The sequence below is a fragment of the Leptopilina boulardi genome, unplaced genomic scaffold, assembly GCF_019393585.1.
Source record: "Leptopilina boulardi isolate dan_hultmark-lab unplaced genomic scaffold, ZJU_Lbou_2.1 LbouV2_278, whole genome shotgun sequence".
Lineage (NCBI taxonomy): Eukaryota > Metazoa > Arthropoda > Insecta > Hymenoptera > Figitidae > Leptopilina > Leptopilina boulardi.
In genome coordinates, this window is record NW_026137838.1 from 6578253 (window position 1) to 6603946 (window position 25694).

At 26.4% G+C, this 25694-nt stretch overlaps 1 protein-coding gene across 6 annotated transcripts in view; it reads left to right on the forward strand.

Annotated features, from left to right (window-relative positions):
• LOC127281832 (serine/threonine-protein phosphatase 4 regulatory subunit 1-like) overlaps positions 1-25694 on the forward strand; it is a 220621-nt gene that overhangs the window by 38806 nt on the left and 156121 nt on the right. For 3 of the 6 annotated variants that reach the window (XM_051305771.1, XM_051305767.1, XM_051305766.1), the window contains exon 2: positions 3295-3430. In XM_051305771.1, coding sequence (XP_051161728.1) covers positions 3378-3430 — 53 coding nt within the window. In that variant the 5' untranslated portion in view covers positions 3295-3377. The remainder of the gene's footprint in view (positions 1-3294; positions 3431-25694) is intronic. The other 3 variants (XM_051305772.1, XM_051305769.1, XM_051305768.1) reach the window with 1 other exon arrangement.

The following is a 25694-nucleotide window of genomic DNA, read 5'->3' on the forward strand; positions in this document are numbered from 1 at the left end:
TACTAATTCATTTAATGAAGTTAGTATTACAATAAGTAAAACTTAATCAAACTGGTAATTTTCCACTATTTATTAGTCAATTTTCTTGTATTAATTAGTAAATTTTTGACTAAAAAATCATTCAAGACAATTATTAATTTTAAATCAAAAATGACTAATAATTGTTAGTAGAAAACTACTAATTCATTTATTAAAGTTTACTAATTGAAATAGTAACTTTACTAAATGAATTAGCTTTTTTCTACTTACAATTAGTCATTTTTTTTACTAAAAATGAGTATCCGGCTTGATTAATTTTTAGTCGATTAGTCCTCCATTGATGAAAATAAAAGAAAAAAAATTTATGACTATAATTCTGATTTAGAGATAAATAATTTGAAAGTAATCGTTCTATAAGCCTTTAAAAGCGTTTTAAAATCGAGACATGATTTTGATGGGCTGTAGCACATGTAATTTAAATAAATTGAAGAGAGATGGTCGCGAAAATGAATAGGAAGGGAAGGAAGATGGGTGTTTATATATATATATATATATATATATTTGGAGGGTGAAAACACACCCGAGAGTGTAGATGTCTGTTTTGGACAGAGGTTTAGTGGTAGTAATACTGTCGATGATGCGATCGAGTGCCTTGATAAGAGGTCGAGAACCACAAAAATCAAATGGGAAGGTCATAAACAGTATAAGTCCCGTGTTTAATTTATTTTTGATTGAAATCAAAAATGCGAATTGCTTTTATAATTTTTTTTTTCTTTTTTTAAAAATATATTTAATCTACTTTGAGTGGCTTTTTATATTTATTAAAAATTATTTAGTTTATTTAATTTAGTTTAAAAAAAATAAATTTTCATTGTAAAGAGAGTTTGTGATTTTCTCTCTTTTCTATTTTTTTTTCTTTCTCTGGTCGATTCTGTTGAAATTCCAATATGGACGGTCAATTTTCATGTCCCATGCTAGACACGTCTTACCCAAAGTGGACTTGTTCTACTGATTCTAAGAATACGCTTACAGTAAACAGAAAAAAAATTGGGGTCTAAATTTGTTACAGATAATTTTAACAAGGGTTAAGCTTCAACGAAACGACTTCAAGTTCCTTTCTTTAATTAAATTTTTTTTTTTTTCGTCAAAATCAACTAATGAAATTTTGTCCAATTGGCAGTCTTTTTCTTTTAGTTTTTTTTTTTTTTTTAGTTTTAACTGTTATTTGCTGTTTTCAGTAATAATTAGTGAAAAACCTATTTGATATTAGTTTTAATTAACGATTGGTAAAAGAATACTTATGCTAAATACTAATTTAGTTAACTACTAATTAGTAATTTCCAGTAATTACTTACTAACAATTAGTGAAAAAAATACTAATTTCTGCTAAATACTAATTTACTTAACTACTAATTAGTCGTTTCTAGTAATTAGTTACTTTCAATCAGTAAAAAATACTAATTTTTACTAAATACTAACTAAGTTAACAACTAATTAGTGGTTTCTAGTAATTAGTAAATAAAAATTAGTAAAAAAAACGTATTTTCTTACTAACTACTAATTTAGTTAACTACTAATTAGTAATTTCCAGTAATTACTTACTAACAATTAGTAAAAACAATTCTAATTTCTGCTAAATACTAATTTACTTAACTGATTTCTAGTAATTAATTAATTACTAAAAAATAGTAAAAAATACTCATTTCTACTAAATACTAATTTACTTAACTATTAATTAGTCGTTTCTAGTGATTAGTTACTTTCAATCAGTAAAAAATACTAATTTTTACTAAATACTAATTAAGTTAACAACTAATTAGTGGTTTCTAGTAATTAGTAACTAAAAATTAATAAAAAAAACTATTTTTTTACTAACTACTAATTTAGTTAACTACTAATTAGTAATTTCTATAGTAATTATTATTAATTCTCAGTTTCCAATTACTTAATAAGTTTGTACTATAAAAATAATTAAAATGCCGGGAAAATGTTTAAAAATTAATTATAAACAATTTAAAAGTTTAATAATATGCAGTTTAAAATTCATTGACGCATAAGTTGCTCGGGGTTTCATTTTCCTTTATTTATTTATTTTTTTTTTTTTTTTGTCAAAATTATACATAATTCCTGCGTAAAGTGAAACCATTGTTATAATATGAAAATATAGAATACCTGGAATAATTCCTAGAAATATGAACAATATCACTAATTTTTTTTTTTTTTTCCTAGGAATTATCCTCGCGTATTCTTGTACGCTTTCACATAACAATAGTTTCCCATTCAGGAATTGTGTAATTTTAATAACAACCGTGACATTTATTTTTTTTTTTTTCTTCTCTGGTGAAAAATTTCTGTATAAAAGATGTTTTAAAATAATTTTATTAAAAAAAAAAATTTGTAAATAACAATAATTAATAACTTTATTTTTGAAAAATATTCTTGTTTTAAAATTGTATTTTTTAAAATTGTATTTTTTAAAATTGTTTTTGATATTTTTTTTTGCTAGTTTCGAGAAATTAAACCTCGAAGGAAAGAGAGGAACATAATATGCTCGAGTAAAGCGTAATACGGGAAGGGAGTAATAATTTGATCTCACGTGCGTAAAGAAGCGTCGGAGGTCTTCTTTTCATTGAAACAGGAATGGCTTCCAGAGAGCGAGAGAGAGAGAGAGAGAGAGAGACATGAAGTGGAAGGAAAGGGGGTGTGTGTATATGTGTGTGCGAAAACGAAGAGAAAGTAGAATGAAAGAAGGCAAAATGAAAGGAGTGTAAAAAAAAAAAAAATAATCTCAAAGAAAGGGGGAATTTTTAAGCGACAGAGTGTGTATACTATTGCGAGTAAATTTTAAAACCCTTTCTTTACAAATCGCTTCATTCTCGTAATATTTTACCGCCAATATATTTCGTCAATGAATATACGCGACCAACACATTTTTTTTTTCAATCTTAAAAAAGAAAAAAATAAATATATTTATCTAGAGAAATATTTTATTTGAACGAAAAATATAATATATTTGAATTAAATAAACGTATAGTTGTCTCAGAGCCATAGTTATTTGGCGTAAATAAAAATTTTATTTTTGTTCTAAGTAAAATTTTTATTTAAATCAAATTTCAATTAAATAAATATTTACTTGAATCAAATAAATATTTATTTGGCTTTGAGACAAAATATAACAAAATATAATTATTATTTTATGTAATTGTTATTATTATTTGAGTAAAAAAGTAAATTAGAAATAATTTTTTTTTTTAAATTAGTTTTATTTCCTTTTTTTTTGTCGAATGTTTTAACGATGTTTATTTGTAATTTCAGCAGTTGAGGACGAGGACGAGGAGGAGGACGAGGACGAATTCAGTGGTAAAAGCGGTGAGGACGATGGCTGTGGACAGATACTGATGCCTTTCGAACAATTGCTCCAGAACTCAGGATCCCAGACGACCTTCAACCGGTGAGTGACTTGTGCATTCCTTTCAATATATACATATAAAACGGACTCCAATCACGGATCTTTAACTAACGGGAATTTCATTCCTAGCCAGCTATTTTTCAAGCACCGGAAACGTCATGTTTAGAGTCTAGCATTTTTTATTTAGAGATACATATAGCAAAAAAAGAAGAAAAAAAAAACATTATTCATTTTTATCTTCATTACTTCGAAATTTTATCATTTTTTTTATTTTAGTCAATAATAATAATAACAATAATAATAATTATAATAATAATTAAAATTATACGGATATTTATTTAGGAATTTTAGAAAATAAATTTTCACATTTTAGAATACAAGGAAAAAAAAATTTACCTAAAACAGTGAAATTTTTCGCTACAGTAGGAAAATTTTTACTTGTTTCAATTAAATCTTTCGCTATTCTATAGTGAAATCTTTCGCTGTTTTGGATAAATATTTTTTTCCGTGTATAATTTACTGATAATAATAACAATAATTAAAATTACAGAAATATTTATTTGTGACGCTCCATGAGAGAAGGGACTTTACGGCAAAAAAAATTTAGGTTATGTTTAATGATAGTTTTATCTTCTTAAAAAAAATGTTTTTAATTTGGTAAAATCAAAATTAGTTTTTATTGAATTTTTTTTAAATGTAATGAAGATTTAAACAAATGTTTTGTATTAAGAGTTGTGAGGTATTTTCACTTTAAAATCACAAACATAACCTACAATTTTTTTTTGTCGTAAGGTCCCTTCTCTCGTGGGGCGTCACATTTAGAAATAAAATTCAAAAATAATTTTTTTACATTGAAATATAATTTGCTATTTATTAAAATTACTATTTAATAATAGTAATTCTAATAATAATTATAGGAATTTATTATTATTAAAATTATTAAATTATTATTAATTATTTCTATTATTATTAATTATTGAAATTATTAAATTATTATTAATTATTAAAATTATTAAATTATTATTAATTATTGAAATTATTAAAATTATAGGAATATTTATTTAGGAATAAAATTGCGAAAAATAATTTTTTAAATTAGAATATAATTTTTTAAATGATATAAAATATTTTGAAATGAAATTTACGAATTAGAAGTTAATCGTTTTTGTCTATTACTATTTTTTTTTTTTTTTTTTTGGTGGTAAATTATAGAATGTGATTTTGTTAAATGTATGATTTTGTTAAAATGACAAGAACATTTTTCTATATAGTATATAGTTTTGTAGCGGAAGCGTCGCGACGAATAAAACTGGCCCATAAATTTTCAAAGCAGAGACGACATCCGGTCTCTCTTTCTCCTTCAGATACACAAGATGTCTCGAGCGGCCCTCTCGCGGTGCACTCCTGCTCTCCTTTCACGAAATTCCGCGAAATTCTTAAAGCTCTCTCTCTCTCTCGTATAACCCTCGACTGACGCCTCTTTTGTTTAGGGCACAATTGTACAAAAAGCCTTCTTTTCTCTTTGAACAATTCCATCAAAACGAAAATAATTTGTCAAATTAGTCACGGACAATACAAACTTTATTCATTACACACTTCAGTCGGCAAATGACGCAATCAATGTTTTTTTTCTATTTTTATTTTTATAAGGTGAGCACAACAAAACTTGTTTGTTTTCTTTTTAAAAAAAAAAAAAAAAATAATTTTTTTTTTCAAAATACAAAGAAATTTTCGTGGAATAAAATTTTTTTTAAAATTAAAATTTTCGTGAAATAGTTTTTTTTTTGAAAATTAGAATAAATTTTTTTTTTTTTTAAATTAAAATATTCGTGGAATAAAATTTTTCAGATCTAAAGAAATTTTTTTTTGAAAAATTAAAATTGAAAGATATTGATTGATCAAAGGAATGAAATTCAGAGAAAGAAGATAGACGGAAAATTTGTTTGCTCTAGTCATATAGTGATAGGCGAAAAAGAAAAAAAAAGAGAGAAAAAAAATCTTTTTGAGATGTGTGAGTTAGAGAAAGAGGGAAATGGTATTAGAAAGCAGGGCCAAATATACGCTGTGCGTCAGCGTCGCGGCGCGCGGCGTCGCGTCCTCCCTTCCTGCTGGTTAAACTCTCTTTCAGCCAGTCGCAGTCGCTTCGTTTGAGGTCAACGTCATCGTCGACTCTCCCTAGGGATGTTTGATGAGATACTTTTACATCTATTTAGATAAACATCCCAATGTCCAAAGTAAAGTAATTATTTACTTGTAAAGCGAGACTTTGCCAAAAAAATAAAAAAATAAAGAAACGAAAATTTATCTTTTCTAAATTGCATTGTATTTTTCGGGGACAAAATGTTTGTTCTTTTTTTTTATAAAAATTTATATTTTTCTCCTCATTGTTTTCTTAGAGAAAAATATTTGATTGTATTTTTTAATTATTATTTGTTTTTTTTTAAATTAAACTACCTATAGCGGTCTCTTGGACCTATCTAGACTTGTTTTGACTATTTTTTTTGTTAGGGATTGGAAAATTGTTTTTATGCACTGAAAAAAAGGTTTGGTATTAACAACCAAATATTTGGTTGGTATTTAAGCAACCAAAAATTTTTTGTTGAATCAACAAAATTTTGGTTGTCCCAATCAAACTTTAGTTAGGACAACAAAAATCCTTTTTTTCTAATTTTGGTTATGTCAAACAAATTTTGATTGAGACAATTAAAATTTTGTTGATTCAACAAAAAAATTTTGGTTGCTTAAATACCAACCAAACGTTTGGTTGTTAATACCAAACCCTTTTTTCAGTGTGCTTACAAATAAAACTGCGTTTTTCGTTGAAATAATTTTTATTGCTATAAATTTTGTAGAAATAAATTCAGTACACTAAAATTCAATTATTATTATTATTATTATTATTATTATTATTCAATTATTTTAAACTGTTTTTAAATTATTTTAAACTATTTTTCAATTAATTTATGAATTTCAATAATTTAATTTTACAAATTAAAAAAGAAAAATTTCAATTTAAAATCACTTGAAGTTTAATTAATTTCAAAAATTTCAATTCAAAATCACTTGAAATTCAATTAATTTCAAAACATTTCAATTTAAAATCACTTGAAATTGAATTATTTTCAAAAAATTTCAATTTAAAACCTTCTATAATTTAATTATTTCTAAAAAATTTCTATTTAAATTTTCTGAAATTTAATAATTTCAAACTATAACTCTGCCGAAATTCAATTATTTTTAATAACTTTTATAATATTCTTCGAAAAATTCAATTATCTGAAACTATTTTTCAATTAATAATTTTTTAACTTCCATTTTTGTCTGTAATTTCTATAAAAAAATTTAGCAACGAAAATCACCGAAAATTTCAATGAAAAATCACTTAATGTTCAATTATTTTTTTAAAAATCTAAATTGCAAGTCTTTGAAAATTCAATTACTTTTAAAAATGGTTATATCTAAAATTATTATTTTTAATTCTGTAAAATTGAATTATTTTCTAAAATTTAAGAAAAAATTTTGAAATTCAATTATTTCTTAAAATTTTTGTACTGTACCTCTTTCAAAATTCAATTATTTAAAAAAAATTTCAATTTATTTACTTAAAAAAAACTCAATTAACTAAAACTAAAATTGTTAATTATAATTAGCTTTGCCCTTATATTTTTTAATAAATAAATAATTATTAATTGCCAATAAATTTTGACTGCAAATAGATTTTTTCTTTAAATAAAATTTAAAAATTGAACAACTAAATCTTTTAAAACATGATGTAATAAATTTTAAATATATTTTTAGTTCCGCGAAAAATCATTTTTCAGTTTGAGGTTATGTTATACTGGGCTGAAAACAATTAAACTCGATCCAAGGGTAGCTTTTTGGCAAAATTTCCCTTAACGTTTCCCACTTGGAAAAGTTTCCCCGGAAAGTGTCCAATGGAGGTTCTATGAGAATTCCGCCGGAACTTTCAATGTAATTCCGTCGGAATTCCATCGGAGTTCCAAAGAATTTCCGACGGAATTCTGATGGAATTAGGACTCTAAAAATTTTGAAAAAAATTAATCGGAATTCCGTCGGAATTCCATCGAAAATTTTTTGCAACTCCGATGGAATTCCTACGGAATTACATTGAAAGTTCCGGCGGAATTCCGATTAATTTTTTCAAAATTTTTAGAGTTCTAATTCCGTCAGAATTCCGTCGGAAATTCTTTGGAACTCCGATGGAATTCCGATGGAATTACGTTGAAAGTTCCGACGGAATTCTGATAGAACCTCCAGGGGGCACTTTCCGGGGAATCTTTCCAAGTGGAATTTCCGACGGAATTCTGATGGAATTAGGACTCTAAAAATTTTGAAAAAAATTAATCGGAATTCCGTCGGAATTCCATCGAAAATTTTTTGCAACTCCGATGGAATTCCGACGGAATTACATTGAAAGTTCCGGCGGAATTCCGATTAATTTTTTCAAAATTTTTAGAGTTCTAATTCCGTCAGAATTCCGTCGGAAATTCTTTGGAACTCCGATGGAATTCCGATGGAATTACGTTGAAAGTTCCGACGGAATTCTGATAGAACCTCCAGGGGGCACTTTCCGGGGAATCTTTCCAAGTGGGTTAAAATTTGAAGAAAAAAATTTTTTTTTTACACTTAAATAGAGATTTTTTTCTCCTTCTTTTTGCACGGTTCGTTTTAGTTCCGCAAAGTTAAGATGCATTCTATTTTTGTTTTTTCGTCTGTTTAAGAGAGATTGATTCTTTAGGTTTTTCTTATTCGCATTCGCATGGAAAATGTCTTTCAGCAGTGTTTTTTGAAATTGTGTCTGCTTGTAGGTATATAATGAAAAGACATACAAAACTTGTATATATATATATATATATATATATATATATATAAAATAAGAGTAAGAGGAACGTTCGCGGTTGGTTCGTTTTCATCGCCTCATCTTCGTTTTGATCGCAGTCTAGAGTCTTTCGAGTCTAGACTTCTAGCAGACGTTATATACCTAAGGTCCGAATTAAATTTAGCGGTATTTTGTTTCGTCTGCCTCATGCACACGTCTGTCTATGTTCTATACGCCTAGTGTGTCCGAACTGTGTTTGTCTCTCATTCGCGCAGTTCGCGAATATAGATAACCTCCGAATGTATTTTCACAGACTTCCAATACTTGTCCAGAAACCTATATAAGAGAGAATAACCTTCTCAACGGCGATCTCTAAACATATATATATATATATATATATATATATATGTCTTATATACAAGGTGTAGGAATTATTTCAAATTTCGTTAGTTTCGAATTTTTTTTTAAACGAATTTTCATTTATCTAATTGTTATTTGACGGAATTTCTTTTCACTAATTTTTTTGTTACATTAAAAAAATTTTACCGAATTTTTATTTTACAAAATTTACTTTTTATTTAAAAGAATTTAAATTTAATTAAATTTTTATTTGGCAGAATTCTTATTTAACTGAATTTTGAAACGACTTTTTTAATAACAGAAATTCCAATTGACCGAATTATAATTTGTCCGAATTTTTAAAAGTCAGAAATTTCAATTGAACGAATTTTAGTTATACAAATTTTGTAATTCACGAAATTTTTTAGAGCGCCGAATTTTAATTTGTCCGAAATTAATACAAACGACCGAACAAACAATCGATAGTAAGATTTCGGCGCGATTTTTAAAAATTGACCAATTACGATTTTCTTCAAAATTTCTAATTGGTCAATTTTAAGCATTGCTGCCGAAATCTCTCTGTCTATTATTTCGGCTATTTGTAATTTTGGACAAATAAAAATTCGGCGCCTTAATAATTTTATCAATTAAAAATTCGGATAATTTAAAATTTGGTCAATTGGAATTACAAATGAACAAACAAATCATCGGCATTAAAATTTTGGCGTGATTTTTAAAAATTAAAATAATCACGATATTCTGGATAATTTCTGATTGATTTTTTAAAATCGCTCCGAAATAATTCTGATAATTTTTTATTTGGTTATTGGCAATTTATTATTGTTGTCATTTTAAAAATTCTATTAAATAAAAATTAATAATAATTAATATTTCTTTGATAATGGTAAAGTAACTGATTGTTTAAATCAAGTAAATATTTTTTTTTTCACTTCATTTTTTTTTTTTTTTTTTTATGTAAAATTGTATCTTATATGAAAATTTAAATTTAGATTTCGCTTAGAATTTAATTAATAAAATACATTTATAAAATGACTGTTATTAATGGAAAAGTCATACGGTATAAATGAGGAAGGAAAATGAATTTTGGAAAAGGAAACGGAAAAGAGGATCGAGTATATTTTGGGATTCGTATATATTCGTGCTACTTAAGTGCGTTCGTACCACCTACGATCGTGGATGCGGTTAGGAAAATCCCCCTTCCCCAAAAAAAAAGGTTTACTTAAAAAATTTGCTGTATTATTTTTTCTAATATTAACATTGTCAAATATTGAATATCGAATATTTAATTTAAGTATTTTATTTAAAATGAAAAATTTAATTTAAATATTTAATTTAAAATGAAAAATTTAATTTAAATATTTTATTTAAGTATTTTATTTAAAATGAAAAATATAATAAAAATATTTCATTTAAAATGAAAAATTTAATTTAAATATTTAATTTAAAATTAAACATTTCACTTTAAATATTTCATTAAAAATTTTATTTGATATTAAAAATTTAATATCGTAAAATTTTTAAAACATTTTGTACTTGTTTCGAATGGAAATTTGATAAATGAAGTTTTAAAAACTAATTGACCGTGTGGTTAAAAAAAATTGTTCATAATGATGAAATATTTTAAATCTCGTTTGACCCATCTACAGTTGCATTATCTCAATTTTTTTTTACATAACCTCTTCACGTACAAGGTGTCTTACTCGTTGACTAGTTAAACTCTATATATATATATGCAAAGTTCTATCCTATTTATAGTTTATAGTGCATATAAATTTTCTCTCTCGTTTCAGAAATTATTATTTATTATTTTAAGTGGAAATTTTTAATTCAGGCTAAAACTTATTTTTAAAATTTAGAATTATTATTTTATTTCACAAATTTGAAGTCAATAAAATAAATGTTTATAATTTTTAATTATAAAATAAAATTTTTAATTAAATTATAATTATTATATAATTTTGTTTTTTAGTTATAATTAGTAATTATAAATATTATAATTATAAATTATAAAAATTATAAATTATAAATATTGTAGGTATATTAATTATAAATATTCTAATTTTTAATTATAATTTTTCCTGTGATTATAATTCTTCTTTTTTTCAACACAGGAGCGGAAATATGTTTTTTTTTTCAAATTTCTTCATTTCTTTTGGGTATAAATACATATTTATATTGCAATGAGAGTACTCTACTTTGTTAAATGTGTAATATATAGTAATTGACAGGCTCAATTTAAATTATCGCAGGATGCACCTGCCATTTATCTTGCATTTACATCTCCATGTGTGTATATATAATACAAAACTTTTGCGTGAGGCAGAGAAAAATTTCCTTTGATGTGAGAAAAAAAAAAAAAAAAAAAGAAGATTTTTATGTGTCCAAGAGAGCGAGAATCTTTTTCCAATAAACAGGTGTTTGTGTTTTGTTCAAAGTGCAATAAATGACGTTAATTAGATGCAAAAAAAAAAAAAAAAAAAAAAAAAAAACAGGTACATTATTGTTACATTATAAATGTTGTATACAATATTTAAAAAATATTTTTTTTTGGGGAAACTTGTATTATTTTTTTTTTCTGCTTTCTTCTATTTTTCGTGAATTTATTTTTAAACCCATGTCTAATACCGGGTCATTACACTGAGAGACTATTCTATTTTTGATTTTTAAAGAATTGCCAAAAAGTCTGTATAGTAATTCACGCGCCAGCTAATCGCCGAGAAATTTGTATTTGAAACACGCCTGCCTCCCATTCTTGCTTTGATGAGCGTTTGCGTCAAAGATATAATTATTTTCATCGAGTTCATTTGTCGTGTCACTTGCGCAAATGTAAATTGCAGGACGATACAATGTTTTTCTTATTTTTTTTTTTTTTGTTATTGACCAATAATGTCTATGAGACAATTGTCAGTATGGATTATTGTGAAATTTTTTTTTTTTTATTGAAATTAGCAGCTGTATTATTGTTTACGAATATTTAAAAGATTGTTTAGAATTTTTATGGCTTAATTATAACAGTTTCATTTCGTTTACTTACATGGTTGGAGGTTTAAAAAATCATTGGTTTTATTATCGTTGATAGTTTAAAAAAAAAAATTGAGAGTAAATGATTTTCTAAATTCAGATTCTTTAATCAGAATTTGTCATTTTTGACCAATTCACCTGCTTTAATTTGGATAAATGAATTAGTTGATTTCTACTAAGAATTAGTCAAAAGTGACTAAGTCAGATTTAAGGGAAAATATTCTTGATAACTAAAACAATTTATAAAAAAAAAACTGGAAGAAAAATTTCCACCACTGGAAACTGGTTTCGTAAAATTGCAGAATTAGTCGTAATTTAAGGGCGAATATGAAGATATTACGTGTAATTACACAATATGCACCTTTGTGCGCTGCATTGTATAATTAATGGGATAATCGGACGAAAGCTGAGAAAGGTGGTGAGAGAGAGAGAATAAAGGAGCTGATGGTATATAGTTTCGAAAATGAGAGAAAGATAGAGAGATGTCTGCGTTTCTGTTATCCCAAACGAGAATCTCTAATTATCATCTGGTCGACGCCTTGAAAGAAATCGTAAGGGCGGGTTTTTAGGGCACGAGCCTAAAAAGCGCCATCTGCTCATCGTCCTCACTTTAATTTCAAGTCATCGAACCTGACTGTGGGCCCATTTCATATCCTCCCCCCCCCCCCCATTTCCGCATTTATACTCTCTCTAGTAATTTGGAAGACTCACAAATAGATTTGTAGCCGATCTTTTAAACACACACCAGGTGATAAAACAAAAAAAAAAGGTATATTCTATTTTTTGAATTCATTTTCATAATTATTTCATAAGATGGAGAATTATAGGAGATAAAAGATGCTTGTAAAATATTTACAGAAGAATTTTAGAAGTGGATTTTTGGATTATTTAGTTTCAGGTAAATTGGTATTTTATTGTAAATTCTTTTTGTCAGAAAAAATTGATTTTGTAGCTATATACGACAAATCTGTACTGTTTGTAGAGAAAAATTCCTTGGTATAATACTAACGATATATTTGTTGGTATAGCAATACTAATTTGTTGTATGAACTAAAATTTTGTTGTAACAAACTAAAAATTGGTTGCAGTAATAAATGTATTGTTAATGCAACAATACAGAATTGTTGTAGCTACCTAATAAAATTAATTTCATGTTTATTAGGCACAATTTTTTTTCTATAGAAAAAGAATTACTGATTTTGCTTCTTGAAAAGATTCTCTTGTTGCTAAAATTACTAAACCGGGAAGTAACAAATTTTTGTTGGTTGCTACAACAAATCTGTATTGTTGTACAAATGTAAATGCTGCTACAAACAACTTTAAGTTGGTACAACCCATTATTTAGTTGTTACAACAAAATTTTAGTTGGCACAACCCATTTTTTAGTTGTTACAACAAAATTTTAGTTGGTACAACCCATTTTTTAATTGGTACAACACAATTTTAGTTGGTACAACCCAAATTTTAGTTGTTCTAACAAAGTTTTAGTTGGTACAACCCATTTTTTAGTTATCACAATAAAATTTCAATTGATACAGCCCATTTTTTAGTTGGTAAAACCCATTTTTTAGTTCGTGCAACAAAGTTTTAGTTGGTACAACACAATTTTAGTTGGTACAACTCATTTTTTAGTTGGTACAACACAATTTTAGTTGGTACAACCAAAATTTTAGTTGTTCTAACAAAGTTTTAGTTGGTACAACCCATTTTTTAGTTGGTAAAACACAATTTTAGTTGGTACACCCCAAATTTTAGTTGTTCTAACAAAGTTTTAGTTGGTACAACTCATTTTTTAGTTATCACAACAAAATTTCAGTTGATACAACCCATTTTTTAGTTGGTAAAACCCATTTTTTAGTTTGTGCAACAAAGTTTTAGTTGGTACAACACAATTTTAGTTGGTACAACAAAGTTTTAGTTGGTACAACTCATTTTTTAGTTGTTACAACTAAATTTTATTTGATATAACAAAGTTTTTGTTGGTACAACACAATTTGTTTCTTACAAAAAATTAGTATTGTTACTATAATAAAGATTTGATATAGCTGCCAAACAAATCGATATTGTTGTAGTAACAATACTAATTTGTTGTAAGAAACAAATTGTGTTGTACCAACTAAAACTTTGTTGTATCAAATAAAATTGTCTTGTACCAACTAAAATTTTGTTGTGACAACTAAAAAATGGGTTGTACCAACTAAAACTTTGTTGGAACAACTAACATTTGGGTTGTACCAACTGAAATTGTGTTGTACCAACTAAAACTTTGTTCTACCAACTAAAAAATGGGTTGTATCAACTAAAATTTTATTGTGATAACTAAAAAATGGGTTGTACCAACTAAAATTGTGTTGTACCAACTAAAACTTTGTTGTACGAACTAAAAAATGGGTTTTACCAACTAAAAAATGGGTTGTATTAACTAAAATTTTGTTGAGACAACTAAAAAATGGGTGTGTACCAACTAAAACTTTGTTGTAACAACTAAAATTTGGGTTGTACCAACTAAAATTGTGTTGTACCAACTAAAACTTTGTTGTACCAAATAAAATTTTTTTTCATCAACTAAAATTTTGTTGTTGTAGCAAATATATTCGTGCATCAATACAGATTTTTTGTAGCAACCAAACAAAATTAGTTGCAGACTTAGTGAAAACAATTTGCAATTAAAAAAAAAAAAAAAATTACTGATTTTGTTTTATAGAAACAGTCTCGCGTGTTTGTAACTAACCTATCGGTACATGTAATGATGATTTTTGGCAAAAAAAAAAAAAAAAAAAATTTTATCCAAAGGTTAACAAACCTTATTGTATAGAGTTTTGGAATACGATATTGTAAACAGGACCTGAATATATAAGGAACGATAGCCGGCTGTCGACGTTGTGTGTAGCACCCGTTCCATCGTATCACTTTTTTTTTTCACCCTCTCTTTTCGGTCTCCGCACTGATCGTCGTCTTGGTCGTCGTTGTCGTTATTGTTGTCCCTCATTATCTTATTTTCTCTCTCGCTCCATCTTGTCAGATATTACCAGAGGAGTAATCCGCATGCATTTACGACCCTCGTGCGTCACACACATATATATATATACAACTCAATTCTAGTATATTTCAATGTATTAGTGAGGGGCAGGTGTGGGCCCTCGCTGGTTTCCACTCCGGAACAAGCAACTATATCCGAGGGCAGAAGGAGATGGAGTCAGTTGAGACAAACGTGACGAGAAAAAGAGAGAAAGTAGCGCGCGTGCCGTCGACCATCCTGAGGCCAGGTGTAACCTTCATCCATTTTTATTCGCGTTGTTACCTTTCGGACATTCAATTTCAAATTGGTCCTGCGACGATGATGATGATGATCCGAAAATGTTGGATAATTTTTTTTTTTTGATAAATAAAAAACAAATATTATTGAATCAAAATTTACTTGTCTGTCAATAGTTTTTAATCGAAAAATTTTTAAGTTTACTTAAAATTAGTGAATTTAAATCATTTTTCCGTATTTAATATGGACAAGTAAATGCTTTTCTTGAATCAATGATACTTTTTTTTCCAGTATACTTAGCATGGTTGGAAGGTTCAGTTAATGATGATTTTACAATTGTTCGTAACTTGTAGTTAGTAGTAATTACAATGGTTAGAAGTTGCAAATAATTAATAATAATAATAATAATAATAATTAAATAATTTCAATTATTTACAACGGTTAAAGGTTTAAATTATTATTTTCCATAATAAAATTATATTTGATTCAAATAATTTTGAGTATTATCGAATAAATTATTTATTTCATCTAAATAAAAATTAAATTTGGAATATTTTAACAAAATTTTTTCGAATGAGGAAAGAATTTATTTAAAGTAAATAAACTTTTGGTTGATTCAACCAAAAAAATTGGTTTACAGTGAAAAAAAAATTTATTTGATTCAAATATACTCGATTACCTTGACTATTATCAAGTAAATATTTACTTAGACCAAATAATTTTTAAATAAATTTTATTTGAACCAATAATTATTATTTGAATCAATTAAATGGTATATTTATTTTAAATACAGAAATTATTGGTTCAAATACAATTTATTTAAAAATTATTTGGTTCAAGTAAATATTTACTTGATAATAGTCAAGTAATTGAATATTTGAATCAAAAAAAATTTTTTTACCAATGTTATTTTGGTTGATTTAATCAAAATTTGGTTGTTTTAAACAAATTTTGTTTCTGAGTAATAAATTTTTCATTCATTTGAATATTATTCAGAACATCAAGTAATCGATTATTTGAAACAAATAAATTTTTTTTTTTTTCAATGATTGAAAAATTCAAACTTTTTTTTCACATCTCGAAGGTAAAAGTCAGATATCGATATCATTTTATATTTAGAATAGAAATATTTGAAATATTTCAATTTTAATCTTATTAAGATATTGAATTCTTTATATTGATAAGAATTTTTTTTTTTTTAAATATTGATTATTAATTTAGTTTTATTTAATGAAGATGTTGTCTTTCATAAATCTCAGGTGACGTTGATCAAGATCAAGTAAAACGTCATCAAAAACGTCAGAGTTTATATGAATCCTTTTGTACACATTAACTCTTCGTATTATTATTACCTTCATATATATATAGGTATATCCTCATTCATTGAATAGAAAAAAATTCTAAAAATTTTCCTCCTGATAAGATAACATTGAATTGTAGCTTTTTTGCGAGATTCTTATAATTCAATTTTACATTTCATTGAAAATTGTACTTTCAAAAATTCAATATTTTTATTCTTATTATTATTATTATTATTATTATTATTATTATTAAAACTATTTTTGTTATATCGAAACTAACAAAATTTTAATATTTTGAGAATTTTTTATAAACAAAAATTCCGCTGGAAATGCGTTTTTTCTCGATTCGAAATTAAAGAAAAAAAAAAAAAGAGAAAACAATTGATGATGTTATTCGGCATAATTTTTTTTTTCAACGTGCGGATTCGAGTCTCTCGAACGAAATCGACTTCCGTTTTGTGGATTTGAGTTTAGGCCCGTTGGTAGAATTGGATTGGGGGAGCAAAATTGTCGCGCACGCCTACACGGAAATGGCGACGATGCCTGCACTAATTCGACGTCAAGGGTTCGTCGTGAACTCCCTTGGGGCGGTCTCGTGTCACGTTTATTTCATCTGCATGTACATATTTATACAAAAAAAAAAAAAGAAAAAAAAAATTAAATTTTTCACCTTCATTACTATATATACAATCATTGCCTCTGAGATTAAAGTTAGGAGAAAAAATCAACCCCTTTTTAAAGTTGAATTAATACATTAAGGGTATTTAATGTAACATAACCTCAAACTAAAACATAACTTTTCATGAAACTAAAAATTATATTTAATATTTATTACGAAAAAGAATTTTTATTTAAAATATTTGTAATATAAGAGAATTTTTTATTGTGTAGAATTCTAATTCAATTGAATTTTATGTGATTCAAATTTTTAAATGACAGAAATTCCAATTGTCCAAATTTTTAAAAGACAGAAATTCTAATTGACCAAATTTTAATTTGTCCGAATTTGTAAAAGACAAAAATTCTAATTGATCAAATTTTAATTTGTCCGAATTTTAGTTATAGAAATTGTTAATTGACGGAATTTTTAAAGTGTCGAATTTTCATTTGTCCGAAATTATACAAACTGACAAACGAATAAACGACAGAAAAAGATTACGGCGCCATTTTTAAAATTGACCAATTAGAAATTATCAAGAATATCGTGATTGCTCAATTTTTGAAAAATTATGCCGAAATTTTTCTGTCGCTTGTTTATTCGGTCAATTTGCAATTTCGGACAAATGAAAATTCGACGTCTTAAAAATTTCTATCAAAGATTTGCAAAAATTAAAATTCGTACAATTGAAAATTCGGTCAATTGGAATTTCTGTCATTTAAAAATTTGAATAAAATAAAAATTCAAACAAATTATAAAATTCGGTCAATTAGAATTTCTGTTATTTAAAAATTTGAATCACATAAAAATTCGGTTTAATTGGAATTTCTCTTATTTAAAAATGTGAATCACATAAAATTCGATTAAATTACTCTCTAAATCTGAATTAGTAAAAATGTTTACTAATTTGAATTAGTGACTCACTTTTTGCTTCTGAATTAGTAAAATTTTACTAATTATTAGTAACTTTTACTAATTATTAGTAACTTTTACTAATAATTAGTAACATTTAACTAATTCTAAAGCAAAAAGTAAGTCACTGATTTAAATTAGTAAAGATATTTACTAATTCAGATTTAGAGAGTAAAATTTTATTTATTTTATGTTAAAAATAAAATTTTAATTTAAGGTTATATTATGGGACTAATTAAGAATCCTTGAAAGAAATTGGGTAATTTAATTATTTGTATATTGAAAAAAAAAAAAAATGTTTTGTCTTTTTCGAAAGGGAAATATTTTTTTTCCCCAACTTTCTGCAGGAAGTGGAAACATATTAAAAAGAATCCTGAATAAGAGAGGGGGCGAAAAATCTATTTTGAGGTTTAACATCTGCGTACACATTCTTATTCGAAAATTGCTAAAGCTTTATAGGAGCTTTACACACACACACACACCAGATGCTAAGAGATCACTCCCTCAAAAAATGGGGCGAGGAAAAATTTTTGAGTTTTCAAATTCTTCATTGAAAATTAAGGAAAATTATTTTTTTTTTCTGAAAGGAATATTTTTTATTTTGAAAGAAAAAAATTGTCTTTTTTTGAGAGATGGAAACTTGCATTTTTTTTTAAAATAATATATGAGTTATCTTGTCAGGGGTATCTTAAGCAAACAGGACAACGTTAAATAATATAAAGATGGTCGTTCTTTTTGACGTGCATTAAGGTCGACGTCGACTAAGTGCTTCTTCTTCAGGACCATCGCGGCCATTTGACCATCCCAACGCCTTTCAAATTTTTATGCACAACTTAACCTCCGTCTCGTATTTTTTCTTTTATGTCCCTTTTTTTTTTTATTCCTCGTGTCCTTTTTTTTTATCTTGCATCCTTTTTTTTATTGCAGTTTATACTTTTTGTCGTACATAATATATATTTATTTTTGTTTCTAATCTTTGATAGAATTTTTTTTTTTTTTTTTACTATTTTATCAAGGAAAAAAAATATTTATCTGAAATAGCGAAAAGTTTCACTGAAATAGCGAAAGATTTAAACTGAAACAAGTAAAACTTTTGCTATTATAGTGAAATTGTTTTGCTGTTTTGAGTAAATATAATTTTCTCCGTGTAGTTTATATTTATTTATTTTTTATGTAATTTATATAATTTATTTTTTAATATAAAATAGCAATTGTCCTTGAAAAGGATTAAGGAGATATTTTTTTTTTTTTTTTTTTCTTAAAATACGAGGAATGCATAAGTAAATTATTGTAAAAGAGAAGGCTTAAAACGGTTCATGAAATTATGGATAGTTTCAATGATGCGTCACGTACCATGAACCGTCAAGAAGGCGTTACAGGAATGTAGCAATGATGCATTTTCAACGCGTGAAACGCGATTGGAATGTCGCGGAATCCTATCACGAAATAACACGTCATTCACGTATATCACAAAATCGTTATATTTTTCATAGAAAATTTATTTAAATTAGGAATTCGTAGAAAATTCTAACTAATTTTCAATTTTTACTTTTGAATCAATTAAATTTTACTAATATGAAGTAAAATTTTTTTTTTTTTTTGCCTTTGAATTAGGCAAATTTTACTAATTCGATAGTAAAAAAATTTTTTTTGACACAAAAAAAAATTTACTTGAAATAGCAAAAGATTTCACTGAAAGAAGTAAAACTTTTGCTACTATAGCGAAATGTTTCGCTGTTCTAGGTAAAATTTTTTTCCCGTGGACTATTAATTAAATTTGACTAATTCAATTAAGCAAAAAGTGAGTCACAAATTCAAACTAGTTAGGATTTTTCTAAATATTGAATTAAGGAGTAAAAATCAATTATTCAATATTTTATCAAACAATGATAATTTTTAAAAATAATTTATAGATTTTTTTTTTTTTTACAACAATGCCCGGATAAAATTAACAAATGCCCGAGGCTATTGTTGTTTCTTTATTAATGAAAAATGTGTTTTATTTTTGGAAGAACATGATTTTTGCACCTTTTTGAAAAAGGTATAGAAGTTATAATCAATGACTCCATTCTGAAATTAAATTTATAATTAACCTAAATATAAATAAACTTGAATTATAATTAGGTATATTAATTATTATTATAATTTATTTCTTGTTTTTTTGTAAATTAAAAATATTATTTTAGAAAATTTGAAATGCAATGCGAAAGGGACCTAACAAGCAAACGAAATTATAGGTTATGTTTAAGACAGTTTCACCTTCATTAAAAACTCTTTTTACTTTGGAAAAAAAAAATTTATTTGATTCAAATAAACAGTTACTTGACAATTATAAAATAAATATATTTATTTGAAATAATTTTTAATTGAATTAAATAAATTTGAAAAAAAATTTTAAATTTATTTTTTTGCAAAAAAAAAAAAAAGAAAGAAAAATGGTTTATCGGTCTAAATCTAGAGAGACACTAATGCCATCGGCCACTTCGGCGAACTCGGGGAAAGAACGACGAGTTATCGTGTTACGATGCGAAGCTTGTGTTGGGTCTGGTAACTGAATATATCTCTGCCCAATAGCCGTCAAACGGACAACGATCGAATTTGTTCATTCAGTCGTGGCACTATTTGTTGGTCGCCACCGCGTTGCCAAAATATCGGTCAGGGAGTTCTCAACTTTATATAAATTTGCGGAATTTTTTCAATTTTTATTATAAAGACTCTTCGTTTATTTCACTTTATTTTAGGTTTTATACATTTTTTTTTTCGAAATAATCTACACTATTAATTAAAGGGAGTTAAAATTTAACTCTTAACGGGAGTCGAATTTTAACTTTCAACGGGAGTCAATAACAGTCTCATCCCTTTGGAGTTAATGCTAACGGAGTTAATTTTACACTGTAAAAAAAAAGGAGTTGAATTTCAACTCCCTAGGGAATGCTATAAAAGTCCCACCCTTTTGGAGTTGAAGCGAAGGGAGTTAATGCTTTTCGAGTTAATTTTATGCCTAGGGAGTTGGTTTTAAGGAGTTAATTTCATTATTAACTCCTTTTTTGAGTTGATTTTTAACTCGAAAAATTTAACTCCCAGTAACGTTAACTCCCTAATTTTTTTACAGTGTATTTGATTTTTAACTGAGAAAATTTTACTCCCAATTCCGCGTGACATTAACTCTCAAAAAAATTTTTTTTTAATTTTATACTGTAAAAAAAGAGAGTTAAATTTTAACTCTCAACTGGAGTATAAAAATCGCACCATTTTTAGGAATCGAAACAAAGGGAGTTAATTTATATCTAGGGAGTTGATTTTTAACTCCGAAAATTTTACTCCAACGTCAGGATGCCTTTAACTTTGTAAATTTTTTTTTAAGAAAATAATTTAAAAAGTTTATAACAATTGGAGAGTAAAATTTTCGGAGTTAAAAATCAACTCCAAAAGTGAGTTAACATTAGATTAACTAATTTAGCAACCTCTTGAGCATCAACTAATTTGACTTCAACTCCAAAAAGGTGCGACATTTATACTTCTGTTGAGAGTTAAAATTTAACTCCCTTTTTTACTTTGGAAATAGTATTTTTTTTTTTTACTATTTTCGGAGTAAAAGTTCTCGGCAATAATTCCAGACAGTTTAGAATTTCACTAAAAAAAAAAAAAATGTTGCATTCTATTTCATATACAATTGAGGAAATAAAAATTCATGCTGTTAATTTAAAAATATGACGCGACGATTTTTTTTCATTGTGTATATATATTAGGGGATATATAATATATAATTTGACTCTCGAAAAATTCAATATTGCTTTCTTGAAATGGAATCTGAGAATCGCTGAAGTGAAGGTGACCAGTTTTTGGCACATGATTCGCATACGCGGAGTATATATATGAAAGAAGAAGAGTAGAGACAACAGCCTCTTCGGGTATCTTCACCTTCTTCTTTTGAATTTGAAACTCTCAGACTGCGATTATTTGGGCAGCTGTCGCACCCTTTGACCTAAACTATGCCCCCACGCTTCCGGCTTTTCTTGGAAACAAATCTTCACTTTTTTTTTCTTTGATCGAGGAAAATGTTTTATTTTTATTATCTTTTATAAATTTTATCAGGGAAATAGAAATTATTTTTTCTAAAATTGTAAAATTCTGCGGTAAAATTTACTTAGGGAAAAATTTTGTTTGATTCAAATATGATTTTTTTTTTGTTTTAACACAATTTTTTGTTAGTTTAAACAAAATTTGTTTGATGCAAATAAATATTTATTTGCTGTTTGGTTTATTTAAATTTTTCTAAGGAGGAAATAATTTGATTAAACTAAAATCTAAATAAACATTCGGTTGATGCAATCAAAAGTTTGGCTAACTGTATGCATTTGGTTGATTCAACCAAAATTTGGTTGTTGCAAACAAAATTTTTTCCTGTAAATTTTCATTTTTTTTTTTTTACATTCAGAAAAAAATTTGTTTAAAACAACTAAACTTTGTTTGAATCAACCAAATGCATTGCTTAACCAAACCATTGCCTATAACAAAAATTTGTTTGAAATAACCAAATTTTTGGTTGAATCAACCGAAAGTTTATTTGGTACAATTAAATTCTTTTTTTATTCGAAAATTTTTTTTAAAAATAAATTCAACTATTTTTAGATTAAATAAATATTTATTTGAATTAAGCAAATTTTGTTTGAAACAAGCAAAAAAAAAATTGTGTTAGTAGAAAAAAAATTTTTTATTTGGCTCATATACGAAACTTTTTTCTGAATAGTAATCAAATGTTTTTAGGAAACACTCTCGTAGCTACACTGAAAAAAAGTGTTTAGTTTTGACAATAAAACGTTTATTTAGATTCAATAAATATTTATTTAAATCAAACAAATATTTCTTTGAAACAAGCAAAAAAAAAATTGTGTTAATAGAAAAAAATTGTATATTTTGTTGAAACGAAACTTTATTTTGAATGTAGCAAATTGTTTTAGCAAACAGTTTCGTAGCTACACTGAAAGAGGGTTTAGTTGTCATAACTAAATATTTATTTAGATCAAATAAATATTTATTTGAATCAAATAAATGTTTATTTGATTCAAATAAATGTTTATTTGAATCAAATAAATGTTTATTTGAATCAAATAAATGTTTATTTGAATCAAAGAAAAAATTTTGTTTGAATCAAACAAATGTTTATTTGAATTAAATAAACATTTATTTGAATCAAACAAAATTTTTCTTTGAAATAGCCAAAAAAAAAATTGTATTAACACAAAAAAAAAGGTTTATAATGAAACAAAATTTTTTTTCTGTTTTTTTCGCCCGAAGCGATTTTTGTTCGACATTAAATTTTCGTGTAAGAAAATCAGAGCCCTGTTCTTAAAACCGATGAAATTACATGCGTGTTTGAAGAAAATGATCGCAAGTACCTGTGGTTACTTGAAATTGAAAGAAGAAGGGTTTTTAAAAAAAAGGGGGGTGGGGAGTAGGAAAAGATGCAAGATGTCTCGTGGCACAGCAGTAAACTGTGTTCATCGTCAGGCAGTTATTATCGAACACTTTGCGAGTGCCCAAAGAGACTCGAGGTCTCCAGGTGCAAAGGCATGCTGGTAGTTAACGCTGGACGTACCCCTATATACATGGGCCCCCGTACCCAAAAGCACATAAACATATCCCCATACTCTTTACATATATATATACATACGACCAACCGGCGAATATATTTATATAGGCTGATTTTTCAAACACAGAAATCCACCTATTATTGAGGGGGTATATATATATGTATATCGAAATTATAAGGTGTTGTGAACATTACTATAATGGAACGTTTATTATTTACAACTCGCGCAGGCGGTAAAAATCGTTTGTTGACTCTTGCGTAAAAAAAAAAAAAAATATTCCAATTATTCTTTATTTATGTGTACTTTTGACAGGGTAGTAATTTTCGTATATTTAACCCCCGCCTCCCCCTTCCCCTCTCTGTTTTTAGTCGACTATATAGAAAAATGGCGGACTATATCTATACTGTCAATCATTGAGCACTTAATTGACATTTATTGACACTTTAGAGGTGAATGAAAAAAAAAAAAATTGACATACATTATAGGGGTAAAAGCTATTATTGTGGTTAATTTTACATCGATATGAGACAATCAGTTAAGTGAAAATTTCTATTACTGATTTTTATTCTCATATATCTATATATATAGTAAACCCCTATATATATGCGTGACAAATTGAATATTATCTTGTATTTAATTTCAGCGTTGAAAGAAAAAATTTATTTGATTTAAATAATCGGTTACTTGAAATAAATATTTAATTTTATCTAATAAATATCTGATTTCACTAAAATTCAGTGATATTTTTACTGAAAATAAGTAGAATTTATTACTTATTGAAACAAATTTATTTTACCGATTAATGATAATGTAGATTTTACCGATTGAACTAGTCTAATCTGTTTTACCGATTAATGATAAAACAGATTTTGATTGAAACAGTTAAATCTGTTTTACCGATTAATGATAAAATAGATTTTGATTAAAATAGTTAAATCTGTATTACCGTTTAATGATTAGATTAGACTGTTTAAATCTGTAATAATTCTACTAATTTTCAGCTGAAATGTGACTGAATTTAAGTAGAAATCTTACTGAAATTATTGCTAATTATTTCATTAGTGAAATTTCACTGATTCAAATTTAGTATTTCAATAATTTCTCTATTAGAAACAAAATTTAATTGACAATTATTTGGTTCAAGAAAAATATTTATAATAGTCAAGTAATTATTTGAATCAAATAAATTTTTTCCACTGTGGTTGATTCAGTTATACTTCTTCTTCTTACATCCAGATAAAGGGTTCAAAGAAATCAATTTCATTGGCAAATTTTACTTTGACAAATTTTTATTTCATACAAAGAAAATTTATTTGTTTAAAAAAAAATTATCTTTGATTCAAAAAAAAAAAAAAATATCTTTGTTTCAAAGAAATTTTTTATTTAATTCAAATAAATGTTTTCTTTGATCCTATTATCATTGTTAGAATTTTTTTTTTTTTATTTAATGCACAAATTTCTTATATTCAAAGCAAATTTCTTTGAAACTAAGAAGTTTTACTTGAATCAAAGAAATTTTTTTTGTGAAACTAAGAAGTTTTCTTTGAATCAAAGAAAATTTTTTTTAAAACTAAAAAGCTTTTTTTTATCAAAGAAAATTTTATTTTCAATGAAAGCAAAAACGAGTCAAAGAAATTGGTTTCTTTAAATCAAAGAAATATTTTCTCTGTATGTACAATCTTTTGATTCTATTTTTGTTTAAAATTTCAATTAGAGATTCGTTTTTTTTTTTTTGGTCCTCCTGAGGACGCGAAATGTCTCGTTTTAAGGAAGGAATATTGCAAAGCCACGTTTGTACGATGGCCTGAAGAATACACACACACATATATATATATATATATATATAGTGTTATGGGGTGGGGCCCCCCTTAAAAAAAAGCAGCTGCAACCCAGGAGATACCACTTAGATCACGTGGCACTAGCCTCGTCGGCATGTGTTTCCTTCCTTCTACTGCTGCATCCACTTCTCTTCCCCTCTTGCACCTCCAATCCACCCTCATCCCTCTCCTTGTTTCCTTCCTCTAGATTTCAGCTGGAATCCTTTTCAATCGCACACAACACTCTCTCTTTCCTTTAGCCTTTATACCGACGGTTCTTTTTTTTTCTTCTTCTTCTCTTTTGCACTCAATGTATTTTGTACATTAAAAGTGGGTCGTATTTTTCAATTTCATATTTTAATGCCGCGTTCATATATACATTCAGGAGGCAATCAAGAAAATTTTATTGCCATTTTGTTTTTTATTATTTCCTTTCCATTATTATTTCTCAAATGTTGTTTATTTTTTTCTAAATCAATTAGGTTTTTTTTCTTTTTGGCAATTTTTATATGGAAAAGAATAAATTAATTTGAAAATAAGGGTTTAA